Below are 23,309 nucleotides of genomic sequence, written 5' to 3'. Positions count from 1 at the left end.
GGCCGTGGGGGCGGGAATGCCCGAGATGGTTTTGAATAAATGAATGTATTGTTATTGGATGTTAGGGTTGGCCGTAGATGAGAATGACCGTTGTTGGTGGCGGCCAATTTCCTCACCGGGCAAAATATACAAGGATGTCCTCGGGCAAGTCAACTGCAATCCAATGTCAGACAGGCTTGTTGGACCGCACGTGCACAAGTAATGATACAAATTTGACACAGACAGCAGTTGGTGTCGATTGAGAATATCTATTGAATTTTACCGCGTCTAATCCCTTCCTCATTAGAACCCAGGTGCTATGCGACAGATCTAAAAGAATACATAGACATTCATAACGTAGACATGCGAGTGATACAGTGCGTAGACATGGAATATGATCATGATTCCAAGTGCCATTGCAATTGCCACAAAAGGTCTATTACCTCATCAACCTCCTCTTTCTCGGGATCCCCTCTGCGAACAAATATTTGACGAAAGTTCCAGTCCGACGTCGTGTAGGCATCAACCAACCGATACGACAGCTTGTCCTCCTCGGACATCTTCTCCCGCAACGGCCCCAAACTCGCTTGGTAGAACTTGCCGGCAATCTCCGGGGCGTGGTTCGCGTCTTCCCACGTGGCCTCCATTCGAGTCAAATCCGGGAGACCATTCGGATAGACGCTGATAGAGTACCCGTTGGTGAGAACCGCGTTGTCGCTGAAGGAGTAACGCTGGAGGAAACAGTCGCCGCAGAGGGGGACGACAGCCGCCATCCGCGTAACCGGCGCTTCGTACCATGAGTTCCAATGATGTAGGCTGAGGAATCGCCAGCCGGACTCGAAGAAGCCGGACACATCACCGCGGAGGTCTTGCTGCTGAAGACCTTGGACTTGGGTAAGCCGCGCGTTTGTGTGGTTGTGGACACACTCCATGATTTGAATGTCACCGTCACGATGATTCCGGCAGGACTCTAGGTGCGGTGCGATTTGGCGCGCCAGCGGCACGGACAAAAAGATCCCAGCGCCATGGAACGCTTTCCCCATACCCGTGCTGTTGAACTCATCATGCTCAGTCCTCGCACCCAGGTAGGTTGGGACCGTAGGGTCGTATCGCGAAAAGGCTTCCCGCAGCGCGGAGAGCGATGGGAAGAAGGTGTCGTCGTCGATGATACCCAGCCAGCGCGCCGGGCTTTCATCACCTTCTCCATTGATGTGGTCCAGCATGTCCACAATCATCATCGCGTGCGAATTCGACTCCGTATAGCTTTTACCACGAGGCTGCACAATCTTCAATGTCATTCCGGCATCGGCATAGTCTTGAACGAGACGCTTCAAATCCGACTTCCGCGGCTGGCCATCTTTGCCAATGACTAGGGCAATCAGCGTCGCGCCACTGTTGGCAAGCCAATGCTTAAACGTTGCTTTTGACCCCTCGAGGCGTTTAAAGGTCGTCGCAACGCCAAAGACGAATTGATCATGTTTCATCTCATAGTATGGTCGGTGGATGGGTAACTCGATCGGTTCACATGGAATCGATTCGGTGGGTTCACATGCCTCCAGATTGACAGTTATCTTGTTCGTGATCAATGGACGGTTGATGTTCATCACCGTGTCTACGAACCGGCCATCTCCTCGGTCATGCCGGTCGATATTGTCGTCGTATCTTGGATTGATACATCGGCGGACGTAATTGAATTGGGGGCCAAGTTTGACGTCGGAGTCCTTCAAAGTTCGCAACTCGGGGAGGCTACAAACTGGGTTGAACTCAGGGGCGTTCCAGGCATCCTCTGGTGTCGAAGTCGCAATGGAAATGGTTTTCAAAATTCGTGCTGTGGACAAGAACAGAAACAATACAAGGGCCACAGCAAGCAGGATAAAACAAGATCTCCCTCTTCTGGAAAAGCGGGACTGGACAGTCATGGTGCTGGGCCTCATTGCTCTTGGAAAAGCATCACCAAGAGGGCCAAAAAAGAACGCGCCCCTCAGAAGAGCGCGGCACTTTTGTTGACTGCGCTAAATAGTCGTTAGCCTACCGATTCCCCCTACCTCCAAATTTATAATCTGAATTGATGGGGTCGCGTTCCCGTCATCTCGGATCCTGGTGGAATGGCAAGGGCTGAGATGATATAGGACGCATAAACTCGCGGCTCTTAATACGGGACCGAGTTGAATCATGACTCCAATGCGTGTTTTACGGATCCCTCGTTTTGCGAGCTGACAATCCGGAGAAATTTCTCGGCGATTACAAGGCTTCATTTTGTGTCCCAAGCTCGTGCCAGGGCGGATTCGTCGAGTCGTTAAGGGGTTAGGTTACCGAGCGTGTGTCAATGTGGCTTGAAATCTTATTCGCCAGACCCATAAATCCGTCGACTCTGCTTGCTTCAGCCTCCAGCGGTGCCTTTAATTAACAGCCCTAATTGCATTTGTGGAGTCGTATAATGCCGATCAATTGGATGAAGGTTCATCTACGGGGTAGAGTTTCCGTTATTCGGCAGAGGTCAACTTTGGTAAAGTAAAAAAAAAAAANAAAAAAAAAAAAATTAACGGCGGCCAATTTTGTCAGTCTCTCGATAAGAACTGCCCATTGTAAGTAGCTGCGTACGAGTTGCATGGCGACAAGTCAGATTTCCAACTTTCAGTACTCCGTACAGTGCCGTTAATCTGTCGTAGAAAGGACAAGACCAGCTCAGTACGAGTAGAGTCTACGAGGCAACGACTTTGGCAGGACCTCTAGCGAAAGTTTGCGGAACATGCGGCACACTGTCAATGCAAAAAGGGGGCCATCGCACATTTGTGCCAATTCTCCCGAAGGCTCTGGCTAGCGGCCTAGGCAATTGGGCTAGGCTAGCCAGGTTTCAAAAGCCAAGCACGGGTGGCTCTATGGACTCGGTCGATCCGGCCGCCGATGGTACGGGTACCTTACCCTTAGCCTTGGCCAACATGTTTCACGGTGAAATCAGCCCTCTGTGGCTCTGCCTCCTTCGGGTACGCTTTTGCTATCAATTTCCGAATATGTTACTCCTAAAGGAAGTCAATTGGCATTTGACAGAAGCAGAGGCGGCCGAGGCTTTTAAGAAACAGTGGGCAAGACGGGCTAGGCCCATGGGATCCCATGGGATAGCCGACAATTGGCTAGTTCGATGGGCAAAGGCGGGCGTCAACTGCCCAACCAACTCTACAACTCGAGCGCCACGAGCGGGCTATCCGGGTCTTCGGGCAGATGAACAACTGGCATAACAGGAGCCAACTGGCCAAACCAGCTCTGAGCACTTGCATCACTCCATTTCACCAACCGGATATGGGCGACTCGCACAGCCCAACAACTGGCCTAATATCCGTCAACTGGCCAAACCGGCTTCCAGGACGGCTTGTCAACTTTTTTCCCAACTGGCTGGCGCTCATTGCCTGCATACTGGACTTCCCCTCCGCCAACTGGCATAGCTGACCTTGATCTGCCCCGCGCTACATTTTGCGGAGGGGTATGCACAAATTTAATGTGTTTCTATTGATAAATCTCACCTCACAACTCAATTGAATTGATAAACTCCCTTTGAAAAATACAACAATAAACAAGATGACAAGCTCAGAAGCAGGATCTGAATCTAACGCAAAAACCCGTCCAGCATTCCTAGAACCCAGCGAACTAGGAACGAAAGAATAGTAGGTCAAAACTGCCCTCTTTAACACGCGTAAATTTCATGCACTGAAGCTCAAACTCAGCTGGGAGGCTTTCTACCAACGGTCGCTGGAACATGTGCCCAGTACAGATCGCAGACCGGACAGCGATGATGACGAAGACGTCAACGAAGACTCCGACGAAGAGTCCGATCCTGGCACCAATTGGTTCTCGGAATACAATGTGCCGGACAAAACACTCGATTTTCTTACCTCGCCAGATTTCCCTCTGTCTCCGGAAAATCTAAGTCCAGAGGAACTTCAAGGGATTCAGATTCTGGACCTGGGGACGGGCAATGGGAGCATGTTGCGCCTGCTTGCCCGCAAGGGCCGATTTCCGAGCCACGGGATGGTTGGAGTGGATTATTCGGCAGTGAGCGTTGAGCTAGCGAGACGGTTGACAGCTACGGGATCACATAGCGATAGCGAAAGAGGAATCCGGTTCGTCCAGTGGGATATCCTTGACCGGCGGAACGACGCCATCCTACCACCGTTGTCTTCATCTAGTGCTAGCGAGGGACGAAATGGGACAGCGGATGGGGAGCGATTAGAGTGGTTTCCGTACGATAAACATGGCTTCGATCTGGTACACGACAAAGGCACCTTTGATGCTGTTTCCTTGTCCGCTGAGACCGAGCCTGTTGATGGCGAAGAGGGGAGCTCTCCGGCCAGGATATGCGTTCGCTACCCACTAGTCGCTGCACGCCTCGTCCGGCCAGGCGGATTTCTACTCGTATCGAGCTGCAATTGGACCGAGGACGAGCTGATTAGGTGGTTTGTGCCGCCCGACGGAAGCACCTCGTTGCAGGTTTGGGGTCGGATTGAATACCCTCGGTTCCGATTCGGGGGCTCCGAGGGACAAGGTGTCTGCTCGGTGTGTTTCCGACGGCAAGGATGATCTTTTGACTCTACCTTCCCGTACGTCTATATGTAACTTTGTATAGAATAGAATGGCTATGTACATGTAGCTCGCTTCAGGATCGCAACCACACACCATCGTCCGCGGTTATGCACGCCTTCTCCCTCACGGGCCGGCGTCCAGTCACGACGAACCTCTTCGTCGCTGCTAGCGTTTACGTCTCGCTCGTAAATACTTTCCACCGCGAGACCTAGTCTGGCCGCAGTCTCGAAGAAAGCCGCAACAATGGCTCGGCCGGTATGGAATCCCGCCACCACCCAGACTCGACCCTTGCTCGGGTCCTCTGGGAGAAACCAGAGCGCGGTCCGGACCAAGTTCTCATGCTGCTCCGGCATCCACAGACAATCCGCCGCAATAATGCGGGAGAAGGCACCCCGATGAGCTTGAGAAAATCCGTCGTCGAGAACCCCCCATTCGTGCGGCTGTACGGAAACAATCGGCTGCTTTTCCGTAGGGATATTGCGAGCAATGTTGCACTCGATGGTACCCGCCAGGGCCGGGGACGACGGATGGTCGGTGATTGCCACCTTTGAAGCGCCAGACAGCGCGCTGATAATGGAGGGTAGACCGGCGCCTATCGAGGCCAGATCATCAGAAAAAGCACTCGCAATATAAACGATTCGGCCGAGTGATCTTCATACCAGCTCCCAATTCCAGCACTGTCTGCCCGTCTACATCCCACATTCCATTCCCAGACTTTTTTGCCGCCGCATTCTCGACGCCTTCCGCCACCACCAGAGCCGCACTCCACAAGAAATGCGCAAAAAGGCGTCTGCCCGCCTCTATTGGGCTAGGCTTATCGTCACCGGGAGCGCGCTGGCCTGCGGCGATCTCTTCATTCCGACTATCGCTCTGGCCAGGGTAAGAGGGGACGAGAATTTCTAGGTTTCCGTATAGCGGAGAGACGTACTGGAGTAGCTGGCCGGGATCACCATGAAAGGATGGCGCATCGTCTGGAAGTAAATGGGGTAGGAAAGAAGCGAAAAGGTCTTCAACTTCCTCCTCCACCTCCTCTTCTTCAGCAGCCTCAGCCTTCAAACTATCCGCAGCGGGGTATACGTCGGGCTCTCGCCGGCTGTTGTCCGGCTGCGGCTTTGATCTGCGGGGAAGCGGCCGGATCCGGGAATGTAGCATGCCGGTTGATTGTCTTGTCTTCCTGTTCGAGTGAGTCTATGAGGGGTGGCGGCGGAAGATGGAAGAATCATCACGGGTAGATGATCGCGGGACTGCTGGGATATGGACTCCATTGGGATCACTCGAAACTCATTGGTATTGAGGGCTATTCTATCAAAGCAATCTGTTATGTACAGAGCTTTTCTTCATCTTCAGACCTGGCTGTGATGAAACTGCTTGACAGAATCCGAATTGTCTCAATTTCTTGTCGACGAGTCAGTGCCAAAAATTAAAACTCGAATCAGTCGGCGAAACCTGCAGAATGCGTCTCACGTGACTTCTAGATCACATGGCCCCGTTCCCCATCGCACCCGCTGGGTATCAGCAGCGGTCATAGTGGCATTTCCCGTTGTGAGACCTGGTCTAGATTCAAGCACTATATGGCCACTGGCGTTCGACCTGATTACTTTACTGTCCTCTGCTCCTGAATAGTTCTCAACAGTTCTTGTTCGTTTGAGTGCTTTACGCTCCTGACCGCCACTGCCCCTCTAGCCTTATCTACCCGTATCGTACCTCCACCGGTCCCCAGGCAGATAAGCCCAGGGTCATCTCCGAGTTCCTTGTCCAACGCCAGCACACGTCCGTTACCGAAGCGTCAGTAACTCGACATGGGGCTATCCTACAACGTCTACCTCAACGCCAACCGGATTTTTGGTTGCCGACAGTGCAAGACTCATCTGGCTGACTACGAGGATATCATCAGTCGGGTGAGTCGGTTCTCTCCAGTTCCCTTGGTTCATCTCAAGCTGCTTTGGGCTAGGAGTCAGCCTGCATTAAAGAAAAGCATGTTCGATGTAGTATGGGTCTGCTGACTGATTCTGCCTCCATGGGGATCAATAGAATTTCCGCGGCCAACATGGGAAAGCGTTCCTGTTCAGCGAAGTGGTCAACGTCACGCATTCGGAGCCCGTGGAACGGAGCATGACCACGGGACGACATATCGTTCGAGACATTTCCTGTCGACAATGCAAGGAGATCGTGGGATGGAAGTACGACAAGGCCTACGAGTCCAGCGAGAAATACAAGGAGGGCAAATTCATCTTGGAGGAGGAGTTGCTCTGCGTGCTGGCCGCGTCATGAGCAAGCGCATAGGCATGGAGTCCACGGGCAACTTTGACGGCAGCTGCCCACCGTTGAGCTGAATCGTCAAGCGGATGGCGTTATCGGAGTCCTCAGGCCTTGTCTGTCCACGGAGTTGGTTTCATTACTTTTTCGTCCGTTTGTGTTTTGAATTTTTTTTCCCTGGTCGTTTCCAGCGTGCTTTGAATTTTTATATCTGGCTGTTCCATCACCAAAGTCTTGAATTTCTTGTCCTCTGAATCGACTGGCATATCGTGTCCATAGATGAGTTGGCCTCCCTCAATCCGTTCCCCTATCATGTAAGCAGCCCAGCACCAACCAATCAGAGTGCACCACTCGGCCGTATCAAGTCCTCCACAGTTCCCATATCGTGGCTGACCCTGTGGCTTCGGCCATGACGTCAGGCTAGGGTCCCTTGGGCGGCTGAGGTGCTGACTCAGCGTCAGCCCGGTCAGCTGATCTGGGCGGTCTGCCCCCTTGGCAGGCTTCTTCGATGATCGAGAAAGCTCTTTCAGTGGAGCAGCATGACACAATGCTGAGACATTGTCTTTCAGTATGACTGGAATTTTTTTTTTCTTCTTTCTTTCTTGTTCCTGGATCCCTTCAGAGGAGTAACTTTCAGTCTAAGGGTTACGAGAATTGGTTTGATCCGATTCTGGGGTAGCCTAAGGGAAAATCATCACCCAAAGTGGACTACACACTCAGTGGTCTAGCCGAGGCGACCAGCAGCTTTAGTGGGCATTTTATGATTTTATTAGTGCCTATCTTTAGCGGGCTGAGCCCCTCGGATCCCCAAAGAGGGTTTAGGTGTGGCCCGCATGGAGACCCGTGTGTTTTTCTTATCAGAGTATCCGTAAACTTGAAATTATGGAGGAAAGGAACCTCGGACGCCTGAACCTCTGAAAGTAACCGAACTTACGAGGACTAGGTTTAGGTGCAGGAAGAGTACGAGTAGTGAGATCATGGACAAAGGTTCATTCTCAAATCAATGTTGGTCTGGCAGCATTGGGGGAAAACTCTGAACAAATAACCATTGCCACGGTATTAATTAACCGCTTGCTGTTGTTTTAGTTTTTTTGACGTGCTCTCGTGCTCAATTCTTGAAATCAATCCACCTCAATAGTGGTATGATTGGTGGATCTGGGATCCTCCAACGTGAAGAGTCCAGAATTTCGCATTGTTTCGCTAGCATTCAGTGCCTCAGGGACCCTGCGATGCCCACAAATCAATCAACAGGCGAAAAAAAGAAGCAGAAAGAAAGGCAAAAGCTCCAACAATTTCTTCGGTCGAAAAAAACAATACTCCGTATGCAGCTGGTATTTAAAACCCCATGATCGATTCTCGTGATCGATGCAAGCCTGGCTTAGTCTCCCCGCATTAAGTAATTCTCCGTGCCGGTCATCCCGCGTTTCATTGGTCCGTTTTACACGCCCAAGGGCAGTTTGTCATCCATTGGTGGCCCCAGGCACCAAAGCTCTCGCCTCCACGTCCACTCGGACACTCGCTTCAAGATCACCAACCGCCTCCTGGTCAGACTTTCTTTCTTGACTCCCATTGTCTCGTCCAGAGTTGTGACTTTTTGTTGTTTCCCCTGGCAATTTGCAATTCCGGTCATCGTGCGTCACTTTGGGTCATTGAGCCAGCTCGTCCTACCCTAAACGCACAGGTTCTCGGAACTGAGGGTAGGAACGAAATAATCATGGCTTCCTTCAAGGTACCACCTGGTTTTCAAACGCTGAAATGCTACAGAATTGGCTGCTAACTGCGGTGCGTGTGGAATAGGAATCCTCCGTGTCCCGGCCCATGGCTCCATCCGGCCCCTCAGTCCGCCAGGCTGGGGTACGAAATCATTCCCATTCCATCTCGTTGGGTGCCGCCAATGCGAACCACCGGGTGACGCGCCGGAAGAGCATGACCTCCTCCACCGCCCTCAATGCCGCCGCAGTGGCCGCGTCGCTTGAAGACAAAGAGCCCACCGCGGCTATCCCCGTCTCTCGTCGTGCAGGCGGTCGGAAAGGTGCCGCCGAGTCCTCGTCGGTCGGAACGCCGTCGGGGTTCGCGTCGTACCTCTCTCGCAGTGTTAATAATGCCTCCGCGAGTCCGGACACGGCCGTCCGAAAGACGTCGCCCAGCTCTGTGGACGATCACACGGCTGTTGACGGCGCTCGACCCGTGAGTAGCAAGCCTGTCAGCACCAGGAGCCGCAACCGCCGCGCCAGCGAGGGCTCGCACTTGGTCCAGGGCAAGCGCTTCTCGACGGAACTGCGGTGCGAACAGTGTGGAAAGGGCTATAAGCACAGCAGCTGCCTGCTCAAGCACAGGTGGGGGGTGGCACCATGATTCCCGGCGTCCTGTGGGAGCTCAGCTGACTTGCGGGTTTCTTCGTGAACCGGCGATGCAACAGATGGGAACACGATCCGGCCTGGGCGTTTACATCGAAGCTTTTGATTTCCAAGCACCAGCAGGTGCAATTGCTGGAGGCGGCGTCCGTCCTGGTGAATATGAACCAGCAGTCGTCCTCGAGTCTCGCCGAAACGCAAGACGAGTCCGATAATTCGTCCGCTTCCGCAGCAGCATCGTCAACGGAAATGCGCGACGGAATTAGCTCGACAGAGACCACGCCGCCGCCCACCGCCGACATGGACGAAGACGACGAGATCCCGTCCGACAAATACGCACGGTCGCAATCGTTCCGGTCAACGATCGATTCGAGCTCGTACGCCGACAGCGGGCCGCTGCACTCGCCGGCCTTCTCATCGACGTACGACCGACAGCCGAGCGTCGACACCCGGCCGTCGACCGCAATTGAGTCGGACCACAATGCCGAAGACGCGGACCTGGCAGCGGCTATCCGGCTATGCAACTTTGGCACTCCGCGCACGAAGCCCGTCTCGGGAATCCCTTCCTCCTTCACTAGCAATACCGACAACAACAATAGCGACGTCCCTCCCGTCCCGCCTCTCCCCGCCCAGTACCTCGGCCAATCTCTCGGCCAATCATTCCTCCAGAACTCCCCCTTCTCCTTCTCCCTCGACCCCTCACTGTCGTACCGCGTCTCCGATGAGCGGGACGTTAAAATGGGCGACGGCGACGCCGAGGACGATGACCGAGACCGAGACCGCGAGTCAAGACACCGTCGTAACGCGGACGTGGACTTTGGGCCTCGGCCGCACGACGTTAATGATGACGATGACGGTGTCTTTGGCCGAATGGAGGAGTAAATTCCTCTTTATCCTGTTCCTGGCTCCCTCCCTCCCACTTTGGTCTCTCTTGGATGTTTTCCTGTGTTTCCTTTCTAAATAACATATATACCAAAGTAGGGGTTCCCTGCCTCTCTCTCTCTCTCTCTCTGTGTGTGTGTCTCTCTCTGTGTTAACCCCTTACCCTAGGGGAAATGTAACCTGGCATCTGCTCGTTTTTCTTCCATTTTTTCCTTTGTGAAAGCTTCATGGATTCCCGGCAAGTCCATCATCATCGGATAGGACTCGTTGATTGATGGGATTGATGGATTGGATGGATCGAAATGAAGAGAGACCTCTGCATGCGGATGTATGATACTCACTGATATCATGATGATTGAGACCCGGTCATCAAATCCCTATACATATCCGTCCAATTGGCTTCATGCTAATTTGCACGTAAACGTTGTATACATGCACGCTATCCGGTTCTGCCTGGACTCTGGTGGGGTGTAGATCTGCGGGGTGAGACCACTAAAACCATACTGTCATTACCGATACTTGATAATGAAGTAAGTACTAGTAACTAGTACAGGTAAGAGAAGCAGAAGTCCGTTACTGCCGGTGATACCACTGGTCCGCTGATATCAGTCGCTTGCATGTCAGTTCGCCCACATTTATGTTCCAAGTTTGCCAGACTGGACGCCGTGGCGCGGGATATGACAGTCCTGGCGGCGCCCTCGGCCCCTGCGTCGTCTCCTGCTCGGCAGCAGCAAGGCGCGCAATCTCCGGCACGTAGCGCGGCTGGCGCAGGCCATTTAGTCCTCGTTGGAATTCCCGGTATGTTACCTCTGGATTCACACGTGCCAGGGCATGCAGGCGGGTGGCCAGAGATGTAAAGACGCCGTGTTCTTCAGTCGTCGGCATCGTCGTGGCGTCTTTCTTTCCATCGGCGGACTCTGGCGCGAAAGGATCCTCTAACACCCCCTGCTGTAGAATGGTGCTTTCTCCCTTTGTCACGTTCTTCAGGTATGCGGCGACGTCTTGTTTCTTGCTGCCCGTGTTCAATCTTCCCGCCTTGTGCTCCCCGTTCAGATATGTCGGCAGCAATCCGGAGCTGCTAGACAGTGATTGTACACTCTCCTTTGTCGTGGGCCGTGTAGACATCGCCGCCACCGTGTTGTTTTTGCGTTCAAGCGCCCGAGGTATCGGGGCCGCATTGGTAGGCTGTCGCTTATCATTCGGTGTCTGCGGCAGGAATCCTTCCTTCTGGAACTGAGTATACCGGGCATCAGTCAATACTGACAACCCGTCGTGAGCCTGTCCCTGATTCATATGGAGAGGCCGACTGCCGGAAACGGCCGACATCGTGGCATATTTCAAGCTGGCTCCGTTGATCTCAGATGGCATTGGATTCGCATTCGGCTGGCTGTTTGCATGCATAGGGCTGAATCTGTCCTGCCTTACGAACTGGAATTGGGATTTCTCTGCGTCGCTTGCCATGCTGAGCTGTTCCTGCAGATGGCCGGGCAAGTGTTCGTGCGCATTCACTGCGCCATATGAACATTTTCCTGGAGAACCGTAGTACGACTGTCCCATTTGCTGCATCGCCGCGCCATTGGATATGGCATATGCTGGCAGCTTGGAGGACGGAAGATCGTTGGATAAAGGGAAGAGGCGATCGATAGGGCGACGAGGACGCTGGAATACCGTGGCTGCCTCTGACTGCTCGTCTACGAAATGCCCGCTAACTCTATTGCGCAGGTGCACTCGTGAGAGAGTTCCCAGGGGAACTGATTGTGCCGGTGAGAGATTGCTTTGATTGTACAAGTTACTGTTCATGAGCCTGGCTTTGGCTGCAGCACTCAGCTCGGCAGCCCTTGCCTGAGAGGTTAGTGAAGGGCCTTGGCCAGCCATGTCCGTCGCGGTGGTCCAGAGAATGGAAGTCGATGGCTCCGTAGACAACAGTGCAGGAGGTTGCTTCGGTCTGCCAGATACCCCAGATGCAGAACTCGAAGAGGTGTTCCCTGATGCTGCTCGACCTGAGATCAACAATGGAGGAGGACGTGGCGGATCTGGCTTGGGGATCAAGACAGTGAGAGGTGGTCGCCTGCATGGAGAGGAGCTAGGAATAGTCTGTGAGCGTGTGAACGATTTCACTGATCTCGACCGTTCTGGACCGGAGCCCGAAGAGGAAACTGAAGGATGCACGATAGGCGTCTCTTTCTGCACAATGATTGTGCCTGGCCGAGTGTGTTCTTCAGCACATCGCTCAGAGTCCTCGACCAGAGGCTTACATGCTGAGTTTTGAATCTCGCATGACCAAGGGCCTGGTCCGTTAGTGGTCCGGGGCCAATCCGTCATGACCTTTGTGTAGCTTGCTAACATCTCCCCAGTGGTCTTTGCATCTGCTGTTGTACTCGGACATTGCCTCTTGGAGAGGCGTTCTGTCTGCCTGGATTCCTCAGGCATGATATAACTAGATATGGAGGGAAGGAACGGTGGAGCTCCTTCTACAAATCCTCTTACGACAGTACGTGAATGCAGAACTAGAGTTGGCTTGCCAAGGTATCGTCAATTTCGTAACTGATCTTATGCAGCTTAGTCGTTCAATTATATCACAATCCAGCACTCATACATTCGGGTGAAGGCAAACAATAAGGAGAGGACATTATCGTAACACCTAGGGATAGACATAAGAACCGAGCCAGGATGTTGACTTAGTAACGAGTGGCATTGCCCACAGTGCGGCTGTTGTCCAGATCTGAGTCCACGCGGGGATCGAGCTTGTTTGCTAGATTCGAGTTGTGAGGTCCGGCGGTCTGCTGGGTACGGCCGGTGCCTGGCGTGGTGTAGTTGGTCCCCGCCGGTGCGTTGTCGCCGCCCAGGCCATGGTGACGAGCGCGGTTGTCGCGGTCAGAGTCGACACGGGGGTCGAATCTGTTCGCAATGTTGGAGTCATGGGGACCAGCATTGGTGCTGCCAGAGGGAACGTTCCGCGCTCCACCTGCGGTCACGCCGCCTGTCGTGCCGTATGGCCCGGGATCTCTGGTGACGCGGGGATCGGCCATGTTGGCCACATTAGAGCTGTGAGGGCCTACGTTGGTAGAGCCCGTGGTGCCCGTGGTGCCCGTGTGGCCCGTGTAGCCCGTGTGGCCCGTGGTGCCCGTGGTGCCCGTGGTGCCCGTGTAGCCCGTGTGGCCCGTGTGGCCGTATGCGGCACCGGTAGCACTGGTGGTTGTGCCGGTAGCTCCCCCGGTAGTGGCCCGGTTATCTATCAACCCGGTTAGCATCAGACTCAAAACTCTGCGCAAGAAATGCAGCGTACCACGGTCGCTGTCCACACGGGGGTCCAGCTTGTTGGCAATGTTCGAGCCATGAGGGCCTGTGTTGGCCGAGTGCGTCGGCTTGTCGTGCTTGTCGGGCGTGACAGCGTCCTTGACCTTGTGCAGTATGCTCGTCATGATGAACGTCAACGGATATTATAATGGACCAAAAAGATTCAGTGGTATTCTTTAGTAATTTGATTTCTGATGTCAAATATAATTGAGAGATGGCAGAATAACGACTCTTATATACCTTCCAGCATCCTCGCTACCAAAGCGGTGACATCACAAGTTTCCCGGATAATCGTGTCCTTGCTTGTCCAACTCCGAATCTGGTGTGGAAAGGGGGTCAAGGAACCTGTTCTATATCCAATGATGGCTACCCTGGAGACATCAAAACCTGATTGTGAAGCATCCATGGCTCAATCAGCTGGATTCTGCGGGGACGATTCATCATTCAGTCTGGAACCGGCAGACCATGCGTCATGGTGATGACACTGGAGTGTTTGGAACGTTGAAGAGCTGCAGTTGAATGTGTAGAGCTACCGGCAAGCCACATCTGGGGTTTCAAGCCACATTTGCCCTTAGGTAATCACCTTGTTTTGACGGTCGACATCGTCGACGTCATCACCTTCGTCATCGTCATCGTTGCGGATCCTCGGCGTCCACAGCTCGGGTGTTTGATTCCGACCCATTGGCCAATGCAGACGTCGCCCAATCTCTCCAGAATATCCGATGAGAGCGTGCTGAACTGCCAGACGCGCATGCACAGGCTAATACTGCACTCATCACTACCATGAACGTTGCCGATGTAATCACAGTATTGCGTAAGACGCTTCTAGACAAGGCCAAGCTTGCTTGGGCATTTTTCCGGTCATGACTCATAATTCTCAGGAACCAGATTGGGATCTGCAATAAAGCTCGAATCAAATCGAATTTCCACGTCGGCACTACTTTGAAAGAGATGCCGCTTATCAGTTGGAATGCTTACTACTGCCTCGAATAAATGAACGATGCCTCAGGCGGCTACTCTCTAGGTTATCCCATCGCCTGATTCGGGCAGTTGAGTTGGCCCGGGCTTCAATGTATCACGTGACCAAGACCCCCTCGTCTTCGCCATCGCGGCAAGCTCATGACAATGCTCTCTCGAGGGTCTCCAGATTCCTCATCCCTTCCTCATAGCATCCAGTCCTTTTGTGTAGTATCGCCTTCATTCACTCCGTTCCCTGGTATTTCTTTGGTCCGGGCATCTTCCTCGATGTCCCCCTTTTCGCTTGTGTCCCAGCGAGCCCCCTTTGCTCGATTCTGGACGCCTAGCTCTACTGTCTGAACAATTACAACTGACAAAACGTACGGTCCTTCACAATGCGTCCACCAAGGCTGGTTGTTCTCTTGTTTTGCTTCATTTTCCTCCCAATATTCCTTACCTTTTTATCTCTTGTCACTGCCCAACCTAGCCGAGAGTCTGACGCCGACTCTTCTCGGTCGAGCCGGTCGAGTCGATTGCGCGCCCTGTTCTCCTTCAATGCTCCGGCGTCTCTATTCCCGCCGACTGCGATTATCAGCCTTACAGATGACAACTCGACCTTCTTCTTGGCCAGACCTGCCGCGTTTGGCCCCTTGTTGCCTCCCGAGGGCCTGAGTGGTCAACTGTGGATTGGAAGCGGGTTCGGCGATGAGGCTCTCCAAGGTGGCGCGGCGGCAAACATAGAAGGTGAACTGGGCTGCTCAGATGTCCCAGGCTGGGAGCAAAGGGGACAGTCAAAGCCAATAACGAATAACAAAGGAGATGGCAAGTCATCCGCTTCCGACATCTCTGCCGATGCTGGCCAAACCCGCAGCCGCCGGTCGAGCGACGATGCTGCAGACTCGACTACGGAAGGCAAAAAGAGTCAGTCCATCCCTTCAGCGGATGATGGGACAGACGATCATCTTCTCCAGTCACTCTCCGCCGGCGACTCTAGTCATCGCGGAGACAGTAGACAATCTACCCATGCGGATATTCAGTCGCTCCAGGAGAGTGCCGAGATTGCTGGAAAAGTCGTGCTACTGAGCCGCGGTGGTTGCGGATTCCTGGACAAGGTTCTATGGGTTCAGCGTCGAGGAGGTATCGGCGTGATCGTCGGAGATAATACCAAGGGTGGCAGCTTGGTTACTATGTACGCTCGTGGAGACACGTCAAACGTCACCATTCCGGCTGTCTTCACGTCCTATACTACGGCGCATCTGCTCTCGTCCCTAGTGCCTGCAAGAGAGAGCAAGAGCCGTGCCTCCAAAGAACTGGGCATCAAAACCCAAGAATCCGCGCAGGCAACGGCAACATCAACTGATGCTTCCACGGTGACGCCCAGCATACGACCAGATGGGGAAAATGCCGTTAGCAGCAACTCCGATAGCAGCTTCCTGCGTACATTCCTCTCCGTTATTGGGTTGGGAGGCAAGAGTGGCTACTCATGGTATTTGACGGAAGATAGCCGCCGCCCGCCCAGTAGTGGGAACCTTGACTGGGTCGTTGTAGATGATTTCGAGGATGAGGAGCGTCGCAGCCGCATTTCCAGCATGCCATCCAGTGCGCCGAACCGTGGAAACACCCAAGACTCTGATGACGGCAAGCAGGGCAAGAATACAGGCAAACAGACAGCCGATAATTCTGACCTTGAGTTTGGGGAGCATGATGGGCAGGACCCAGATCTCTCACTTTCAAGGGACGCTACCGAGTCTCGCTCCGACTCTGACTCCAAAGACAATGAGGTGCGGGACAAAGAGGCTAGCCTAGAAGGAGGCAGCGTCATTCCGGGGAGCGGTGAATATGTACAGCCCGAAAAAGTGGCCAAGTCAAGCAAGGATAGCAAGATAGCCGCTGAAGATGGCAAATCTTTACCGTCTGGGACGACTGGGTTGCAAAAGGATGGATGGATGACGAAACTCTTTGGTTCAAGTAAATCGAACGACCAGGGATCCGATACGCCTGATGCGACCTCACAAAGTAGTGAGCAGGCACATACGGCGTCTGTTCCAGAGCAACCGGCCACCGGTCCATTTACTGCTGAGATACATGAGGGCCTATGGGTGACGATCACGCCTACAAGTATTTCTGCAAGTCCATTCTTCGACACACTTCTTGTACTGGTAATCAGTCCCCTGGTTACATTGACAGTGGTGTACGCATTGCTTCTTCTACGGTCCCGGATTCGGCGACGACGTTGGCGCGCGCCGAAGTCGGTCGTGGACCGACTCCCGGTTCGAACTTACCACACGATACCCTCGCAACCATCAACCGGGCCGAGCAGTCCTCGCGTGCCCTCAAGCCCGGGTCCCGTGACGCCAACGTCGCCTCTTCTAGGATCGTCGCGGGAAGCTCCTTCTTCTGGTCGGCTCCGGGGACGGTCCCAAACCATCTCAGGGTCGGTCATGGCGGCAGGCCGCGGACAGTCTGGTGGGGAGAAGAGCGGGTCCAGCTCCCACCGACGCAGATACGTTGGGCGACAAGTGGAGTGCGTTGTGTGCCTGGAAGAATACATTGACGGCCAGAGCCGGGTCATGAGTCTTCCATGTGGCCACGAGTTCCATGCGGAGTGCATGTACGTCCACCCATGTTACTATTTTCGATAACGTTTTACTAATGGATCTACAGTACACCTTGGCTGACGACGCGTCGACGGACGTGCCCGATTTGCAAGGGAGATGTTGTACGATCGCTGGCTGAGCGCGATGCAGAGGCAGATTATCGAATGACGGCTGGGAGCGAGTCAGCCAGCAACGAGCGGGACTACGAAGAGGAGGCCAATCTGGAGACAGGAACACATGCCGATGGTCGTTCGAGTTCAACCTCTAACCAGCACAGCCTGGCGCCGCTGGGCGGGGACTCGATCTGGCGTCAGGGCCGTACGGATCGAACCAGATAGACTTGAATGACAGTCATAGCGGGAAGATACCTTAATGGGTTTGCAGGCTGGCGTTGGTGGAATGGTTGGAGTTTGGTCATGACACTCATCGTTGGGTATGGCATGGCATGCTAGCATGTTATTATTTGATCAGCAATCTTAGCACTCGGCTCGAATTAATCTAGCTGGTTTTCTCCAATGGTGATGGGTTGGGTTATGACGTCATCGGCTAGCATAGTATTTATCAGTGGGTGGCTTGAAGAGTAGTGCGTCGTCCGTCGTTGACGAACAAACCCATCCGACACTGATAGTACTCCGTACTGATCATGGCCGACAAAATAAAATCAATCGCCGCCGAAGAGGCGCGCAAGATCTCCCACGAAGTTGGAGAGGGTATTCGAACGGGCACTTATTTTTACCCATTTCATGTACGTTCCCTTTATCAAACCTACCCTCATCTTTTACTGACCCCCAGCGCAAGGGCATCATTTACTTTCTCACCCACCGCACTTTATGGAAACCTCTCCAATCCCGACTTCTTCCCACCCTCACCCTTGGCGCGGGGATAACCTCCACGCTCTTCTTCTTCACCTACGTGCCACAGATGGCAGTGTTAACCCTCACTTCCGGGCCCCTTCTTGCACCCATCTCCGCTGCTTTTCTCGTCCTCAGCGAGAGCGCTGCCCTAACCACCACCCTCGCTCGGTACTTCCTCCGCCTCGACGCCGCAGAGCTGGACGTCTTCGATGCAACCCTCATCTGCAAGGGCCATGAAAGTCTCGTTGCAGACGGCCGTCTCCTCCGGGTAGGCAGTGATGACGACCCCATAGCAAAACTTGGGCAGGTCATCAAGAAGATGCCCCTAAAGGGAGGATCGCTATCGTTGTTGGCCGATTTTCCGTCCTCGTTGATAAGGTGGTTGCTGTATCTACCGTTGAATTTTGTGCCCGTGGTGGGATCCGTGGTGTTTTTGACGATGCAAGGGAGGAAGATTGGACCGGGGCGGCATGAGAGGTATTTTCAGTTGAAAGGGTGGGGGGAGAAGGAAAAGGGTGAGTGGGTGGAGAGGAATCAGGCGAGATATACAAGGTCAGTTCAGAGTTTATTATTTTATTGTTCCAGGGAGAGAGGGAGCGTTTGCTGAAGAGGAGTATATAGTTTTGGAGTTGCAGCGTTTGCGCTGGAAATGATCCCGTTGGCGTCGTTGGTGTTTTCGTTTACGAATACGGTTGGTGCGGCACTATGGGCGGCGGATATCGAGACAAGATTGCAGGCGAAGAAGTCTTAGGTAGTCATGAACTAGGTGTTCATTGAGTATAGTTTATGGCTTGAATTCATTCAATGATGATTGCAATCTACGGTTTCGTCAATCCTCCTTCCCATTTCCCATCACTGGACCGAGTCCAGTCCACGGAACCGAAGCTCGCTGCCCGCAAGATAGTCATCTTGAATGATTCAAGCTTGGGGAGATGGGTCGACAGTTGCGTGAGGTCGTCTGCGGTTGGGAAGATGGCACGGAGGCGTTCTGCAGATTCAGAGACGGACGACTTACACGTGTATACGTTAGCACCAGCACTAGATCAGATGAATAGGGACAGGTTACCTCTTGATCACCAATATCTCCTGGTACGCCCACAATCTCGACAATTTCCAGCTCCTTGCCATTGCGAAGCACATCCAGGAGCTGCTTCTTTGCGGCCTCGACTTCCTTTGCACTGACTAGCACACTGGCGCTCAGGACAGCGAGATCCTTCTGAGCCTCGACGATCCGCGTCAACTGATCCGGTTTGAGAGTGTAGAGCGTGACATCCAACATGCGGAGGTCGCGCGGCCCAGGGCCGGAGCCCGGTTCCGGCAATGCGTCCTCCTTTTCCTCGTCGGAGACCTTTTGCTTGACGACGATTTCAACGCCTGCGTCAGAGGCGGCAGTGAGCTTGCGAAGGAGAATCCCGACGCCCTTGTTATCGACAGGCAACGGGATGATTCCCTCGGGTTTGCGGCCGGGAATCAGTTGACCATTCTCATCCACATCGGCCGGGTCATCGGGGAGACCCTCCTCGTTCGATGAACTCTTCGTGCTCGGCGGCGCGGACAAACTAAACGATGCCGCGATAAGCGACGGGACAAGCATACACGGCAGCTCATCTCCAGGGACATGGTCGAGGAACTTGCGATCAGAGTGGCCGCGGTACGTGTAGCTGACCTCGAGGAACCGCAGGCCGGAGATCCGCCTCTTTTCCTCCTCGGATAGAGGTTTGGAAGGGTTGGTCAGCTGCTCGTGCAGTTCTTCAAGCACTCTCCCGAGCCCGGCGACGAAACCCCGCCGGAAAAACGTGTCCAGCACGTGCAGCTCCTTCAGCGCGGGGACTTTCTTCTTGCGAGGGTACTCGCCCGTGAGCACGCGATAGCCAAACTCACTGGCATCCCGCCGCGAGGCGTCGCTCACGCCGTCAAAGAGCTGGCTGTATAGCGTCAGCGACTCGAGGCCGCGGTCGAGCCGTTCAAGGAAACGGGTTAGGAAAGACGGCGCGTAGCCCAGCGAGAAGAGTTCCAGAGTGAGGCTCTCGAGGTTCTTTGGAAAGTTGAGATTTTCTTCATATTCATCGCCACTACTTGTCGTAGTAACTGTCTTTTCTTCTTCCTTCTTCTCTTCCTCGTTCTTGCCATTTCTGGAGGATGAAGCTTCCTTCGCTTCCTCCTTGGCCTTGGCTTCCGCCTTGCGGACGTCCGTCTCCAAGAGATCTGAGTACACCGTCGGCTTGATATCGCATGTCAGGGTTAGCGCCCGCAGCGAGGCTGCCTCGGGGGGCAGGGCCGGAAAGACGAAGGAATTGAGCTGGATCTGGGCGGCTGTTGGCTGTTGAAGCTCACTCCCCGCTGGCGGTTGTGGTTGTGGTTGTGGTGGTTGTGCTTCTTGGGGGTTTGGTGTCTGTGTTGGTTGGGGTTGAGGGGGGATTGTCGCTGCTGTTGCCATGTTGATTCAATCTTTCGATGGAATGTCTACCAAAGATTCAATATTCAAGATTCCCTTCTCGATCATGGATAGAGATCAACAAGAGTAGGCAAGGAGTCTAGCTGCATCAACTCTCAACCTCCGCCTTATATATAATACTCCATCAATCTCCTCGTGAGCTAGGCTACATCTTCAGTCTCCGATTCTATGCGGGGTTCTCCATCATCTCGATCATAATCAACCAGATCTAGCCCATTCTCTTGTCTTCTGTGGCAATGCTGTATACAGGCATCCCAGCTGTCAATGGATGGAGAAGAGCTCCCGGAGCTGAACCCTGGTTTTCCCCTCATCTTTTCTCTCCAATTCCCAAGGCTTGCGGAAGTGTGGGGAGAGCTCCGTCTTGGTCCAATGGTCCTTGCGGGGGCGTGGGTCATCGCGGGGTCGGAGGATTGTAGTTCCGCACCGATGCAGTTGACGGCTTTGCTCCTGGGACTGTGGTTGTTATGGAGTAATAAACAATTCCGAGCATGTAGCGATTGGCGGTCAAGTTTGTAAGCTTCTGAATGCTCCTTATATCATTTGACGAGGAGGTGGCTTGGTGAGTCGACGTCTGGTGTGTTCCTCATTCCGCATTTCATGGAGATGCTGCAGTAGAGCTTTGCCCCAGAGCAATGTGCCTGCTTGTCGATATGGCAGATTGATAGATCTACCAATAAGCAATTGTCAAGAGCAAGTCATCTGCAAAGATGTCACTTGAATGGGAACAGAGTGGCTGTTTCGTGCTTGCCAGAGGCCTAGAATCAGAACATATCCCGGTTCAAACCAGAACCAGCAATCCATATTGAGAGCAGTGATCGAATTGTAAATGACCTCTCTTCTTCGACACTCCACCTCGACGATAGCATGGGGAGGTACATTACCAGAGCAAATATGAGGAGGATAACTCTTTTTGTGTGTGCGGACCACAGCAAAACACCGTGATCCCTTGTAAGTTTAACTGCTTCTACTCTCATGATATGAGAATGTCAAGTTTCATCTCGTCCGTCTCGAGAATCGTGGAGATCATTGGCGTCATAGTTTGAGATGGAGAGAAAAGTACCTCTGGATTGTGGATATTAATTCCTGAGCGCGACAAATCAAGCGTTTGAATCTGACAGAGAGACTCATTACTTTGCGCCTGCTCTGACAATGCAACACAGACTGGTTTCTGATTCAACTGAGGACGAAGAGTCTCAAACTGACCAATCGGTCTAGCTGACGAGGCAGATCTCGAACAATCGGCAATGTATTACCGATTCCCTAGGTAGATATACATTGAAATTGATTATCAAACAGCTATTACATGCATGACTAGTCGCTTGCCGGCACGCATCCCCAGCTACATCCCCGTCGGATGAATGGCAGCGGCCGCAGCTTCTCGTTCGACTCGCGCTGCTTCACGGCGGTCTCGTAGATACTGCAATCCCACCACTCGATCCACTCGGTGCGCGGAACGATAAAGTTCCGGCCGCATACGCTGCAGATCTGGTCGCCCTGGTGACGCACATCGCGCGCCCGACGGAGCAGTTGCACCACCAGTTCCGGGAACCCCGTCAGGTCTTCCTCCTGCAAAAACTTGTCAAGATACGGATATCGGCTGCAGGCCAGTAGTGCCAGGTCGCGCAGCGATGGCACCCGCGTGACTGCATCCGGCGCACGGTGGCTTGGATAGTGTCCTGAGAATGGCTTGCCCTGACTGTCCAGACGCCGGACTCGGCTGGTGGCGATGTGGATGGGAGACTGGGCTTCGGCGGGTGCCTCGCCCTCGTACTTCTTCATCCGCAGCGTGCCATCCTCGTCTCGATTGGTGTAATGCCAGGTTTCAATATCAGAAGCATTCTCCAACTGGAGAAGTGGGTTCGGATGCACGTAGATCTGCCGCAATGATCCCGTCTGCATCAGCAACAACATCTCGTACGGAAGGTGCTCCAGCCGGTTAACAGACACGTTGATCTCTTGAAGCTGCGTCAGTCTGCGAATGCCAGACGGAATCTCTCGCAATTTGTTGTTGCGGAGACTAAGCACCTGCAAATTCTCCAGCTCGAAGAGTTCCCCGGTCAGCTCCGTTAGGGAGTTCCCAGACAAGAACAACTGGAGGGACGGAGTCAGAGGACTGTAGTCATCATCATCCACAGGCGGATAGTCCAACGCAGGCTGCTTAGTGAGGTGTAGCAGAGGCCGAAGAAGACCTGACGGGATGCAGCCAAGTTGGCGGCCGCTAGAATATGTCAGCGCTCGTTCTTTCTATTGTCGCGCGGGTCACACACCTGAGGTCGACGCGCTCCCTGCCGCTCTCGAGACAATCATTCACCAATGCCCTCGCATCTCGGTGCTCCTTGGGCTCCTCCACAAGACGATTCCAAGCCAGAAACACCGGCCGACCAGGCACGGCCCGCCTGCCGGTGTCCGGGGCCGAATCCTGGACTCGCTTTGCCGATCGCGTGCTGATCTCGTTGGAGAAAGCATGCGGAACGGAGTCCTCCTCATTAAATGACTCGGATGAGAGTAGATTTTCCGACGACTCATCACTGCCCATCCAGACACCGCTGTCCAGGTTGCGCTTCTCCTGGAAATCGGCCCTCTTCTTCCGCTTCGTTTTCATGCTACCCCACCATGTTCCGTAATACCGCCGCTTCTTCACATTTGCCTTCGCGGACGGCTGGTAGTTGTCGATGGACGAGTATGGGAAATCGTCACTGGAAAAGACAGCAGGATCACTGGACGGGATGCTTGACTCGTCCGTGAGTCGTGATGAAGACTGTGGACGCGACGCATCGTTCCCCGTCGTGATTTCAGGGGAACGACTGCACACGCGTCTGGGCGGTGGAAGAGGGATCTCAGCATCCATGTTAGACAATAATGTGCTCTTGCTCTCTCGTCAGATGGAAAGCAAACGATGATCTACGATAACAACCCTGGCCCATTCCACCCTGTCGAGCTGTCAGGGAGTGTCGGCAAACAAGGCCGAAGAAAAACTCCCCCGACAGGACAGGACACGGCAAGATCCCTGTTGATGGACGCGTAGAATCAGGTGGTTCGGCAGCTCCGGCTTGTTTGTTGAAGAACACGCGAACGCGACGGTGGTTGCGCCATCCAATCAGAG

At 53.6% G+C, this 23,309-nt stretch overlaps 14 protein-coding genes across 14 annotated transcripts; 6 read left to right on the top strand and 8 right to left on the bottom strand.

Moving 5' to 3' along the window:
* Positions 1-377: 377 nt before the first annotated feature.
* Positions 378-1,913, bottom strand: VTN49DRAFT_6427 (uncharacterized protein; the record flags this gene model as incomplete). The annotated part of the gene is made up of 1 exon (XM_069414585.1): positions 378-1,913. One exon carries the CDS (start codon positions 1,911-1,913, stop codon positions 378-380), a length of 1,536 nt encoding a protein of 511 aa, XP_069265816.1.
* An 831-nt stretch (positions 1,914-2,744) lies between these two features.
* VTN49DRAFT_6426 (uncharacterized protein) lies at positions 2,745-3,215 on the top strand (the record flags this gene model as incomplete). Its single annotated transcript, XM_069414584.1, has 1 exon — positions 2,745-3,215. One exon carries the CDS (start codon positions 2,745-2,747, stop codon positions 3,213-3,215), a length of 471 nt encoding a protein of 156 aa, XP_069265815.1.
* Positions 3,216-3,552: 337 nt separating this feature from the next.
* VTN49DRAFT_6425 (uncharacterized protein) lies at positions 3,553-4,551 on the top strand (the record flags this gene model as incomplete). Its single annotated transcript, XM_069414583.1, has 2 exons — positions 3,553-3,638; positions 3,699-4,551. 2 exons carry the CDS (start codon positions 3,553-3,555, stop codon positions 4,549-4,551), a joined length of 939 nt encoding a protein of 312 aa, XP_069265814.1.
* A 56-nt stretch (positions 4,552-4,607) lies between these two features.
* VTN49DRAFT_6424 (uncharacterized protein) lies at positions 4,608-5,706 on the bottom strand (the record flags this gene model as incomplete). Its single annotated transcript, XM_069414582.1, has 2 exons — positions 4,608-5,146; positions 5,214-5,706. 2 exons carry the CDS (start codon positions 5,704-5,706, stop codon positions 4,608-4,610), a joined length of 1,032 nt encoding a protein of 343 aa, XP_069265813.1.
* Positions 5,707-6,353: 647 nt separating this feature from the next.
* On the top strand, positions 6,354-6,825 carry VTN49DRAFT_6423 (uncharacterized protein; the record flags this gene model as incomplete). The annotated part of the gene is made up of 2 exons (XM_069414581.1): positions 6,354-6,452; positions 6,586-6,825. The coding sequence occupies 2 exons, from the start codon at positions 6,354-6,356 to the stop codon at positions 6,823-6,825; spliced, it is 339 nt and encodes a 112-aa protein (XP_069265812.1).
* A 92-nt stretch (positions 6,826-6,917) lies between these two features.
* On the bottom strand, positions 6,918-7,789 carry VTN49DRAFT_6422 (uncharacterized protein; the record flags this gene model as incomplete). The annotated part of the gene is made up of 2 exons (XM_069414580.1): positions 6,918-7,256; positions 7,745-7,789. The coding sequence occupies 2 exons, from the start codon at positions 7,787-7,789 to the stop codon at positions 6,918-6,920; spliced, it is 384 nt and encodes a 127-aa protein (XP_069265811.1).
* A 735-nt stretch (positions 7,790-8,524) lies between these two features.
* On the top strand, positions 8,525-10,046 carry VTN49DRAFT_6421 (uncharacterized protein; the record flags this gene model as incomplete). Its single annotated transcript, XM_069414579.1, has 3 exons — positions 8,525-8,539; positions 8,608-9,146; positions 9,230-10,046. 3 exons carry the CDS (start codon positions 8,525-8,527, stop codon positions 10,044-10,046), a joined length of 1,371 nt encoding a protein of 456 aa, XP_069265810.1.
* A 573-nt stretch (positions 10,047-10,619) lies between these two features.
* VTN49DRAFT_6420 (uncharacterized protein) lies at positions 10,620-12,368 on the bottom strand (the record flags this gene model as incomplete). The annotated part of the gene is made up of 1 exon (XM_069414578.1): positions 10,620-12,368. The coding sequence occupies one exon, from the start codon at positions 12,366-12,368 to the stop codon at positions 10,620-10,622; it is 1,749 nt and encodes a 582-aa protein (XP_069265809.1).
* A 356-nt stretch (positions 12,369-12,724) lies between these two features.
* VTN49DRAFT_6419 (uncharacterized protein) lies at positions 12,725-13,468 on the bottom strand (the record flags this gene model as incomplete). Its single annotated transcript, XM_069414576.1, has 2 exons — positions 12,725-13,278; positions 13,333-13,468. The coding sequence occupies 2 exons, from the start codon at positions 13,466-13,468 to the stop codon at positions 12,725-12,727; spliced, it is 690 nt and encodes a 229-aa protein (XP_069265808.1).
* A 284-nt stretch (positions 13,469-13,752) lies between these two features.
* VTN49DRAFT_6418 (uncharacterized protein) lies at positions 13,753-14,025 on the bottom strand (the record flags this gene model as incomplete). Its single annotated transcript, XM_069414575.1, has 2 exons — positions 13,753-13,872; positions 13,927-14,025. 2 exons carry the CDS (start codon positions 14,023-14,025, stop codon positions 13,753-13,755), a joined length of 219 nt encoding a protein of 72 aa, XP_069265807.1.
* A 670-nt stretch (positions 14,026-14,695) lies between these two features.
* Positions 14,696-17,235, top strand: VTN49DRAFT_6417 (uncharacterized protein; the record flags this gene model as incomplete). Its single annotated transcript, XM_069414574.1, has 2 exons — positions 14,696-16,911; positions 16,965-17,235. 2 exons carry the CDS (start codon positions 14,696-14,698, stop codon positions 17,233-17,235), a joined length of 2,487 nt encoding a protein of 828 aa, XP_069265806.1.
* Positions 17,236-17,540: 305 nt separating this feature from the next.
* VTN49DRAFT_6416 (uncharacterized protein) lies at positions 17,541-18,502 on the top strand (the record flags this gene model as incomplete). The annotated part of the gene is made up of 3 exons (XM_069414573.1): positions 17,541-17,642; positions 17,696-18,303; positions 18,373-18,502. The coding sequence occupies 3 exons, from the start codon at positions 17,541-17,543 to the stop codon at positions 18,500-18,502; spliced, it is 840 nt and encodes a 279-aa protein (XP_069265805.1).
* Positions 18,503-18,569: 67 nt separating this feature from the next.
* Positions 18,570-20,188, bottom strand: VTN49DRAFT_6415 (uncharacterized protein; the record flags this gene model as incomplete). The annotated part of the gene is made up of 2 exons (XM_069414572.1): positions 18,570-18,761; positions 18,818-20,188. 2 exons carry the CDS (start codon positions 20,186-20,188, stop codon positions 18,570-18,572), a joined length of 1,563 nt encoding a protein of 520 aa, XP_069265804.1.
* Positions 20,189-21,517: 1,329 nt separating this feature from the next.
* Positions 21,518-23,054, bottom strand: VTN49DRAFT_6414 (uncharacterized protein; the record flags this gene model as incomplete). The annotated part of the gene is made up of 2 exons (XM_069414571.1): positions 21,518-22,424; positions 22,474-23,054. 2 exons carry the CDS (start codon positions 23,052-23,054, stop codon positions 21,518-21,520), a joined length of 1,488 nt encoding a protein of 495 aa, XP_069265803.1.
* Between the last annotated feature and the right edge of the window lie 255 nt (positions 23,055-23,309).

Source organism: Thermomyces lanuginosus (genome assembly GCF_041956635.1).
Source record: "Thermomyces lanuginosus strain ATCC 200065 unplaced genomic scaffold VTN49scaffold_40, whole genome shotgun sequence".
NCBI classification, from domain to species: Eukaryota; Fungi; Ascomycota; class Eurotiomycetes; order Eurotiales; family Trichocomaceae; genus Thermomyces; species Thermomyces lanuginosus.
Note: the sequence above shows the minus strand (reverse complement) of the source record. Positions and strands in the feature narration are given on the sequence as shown.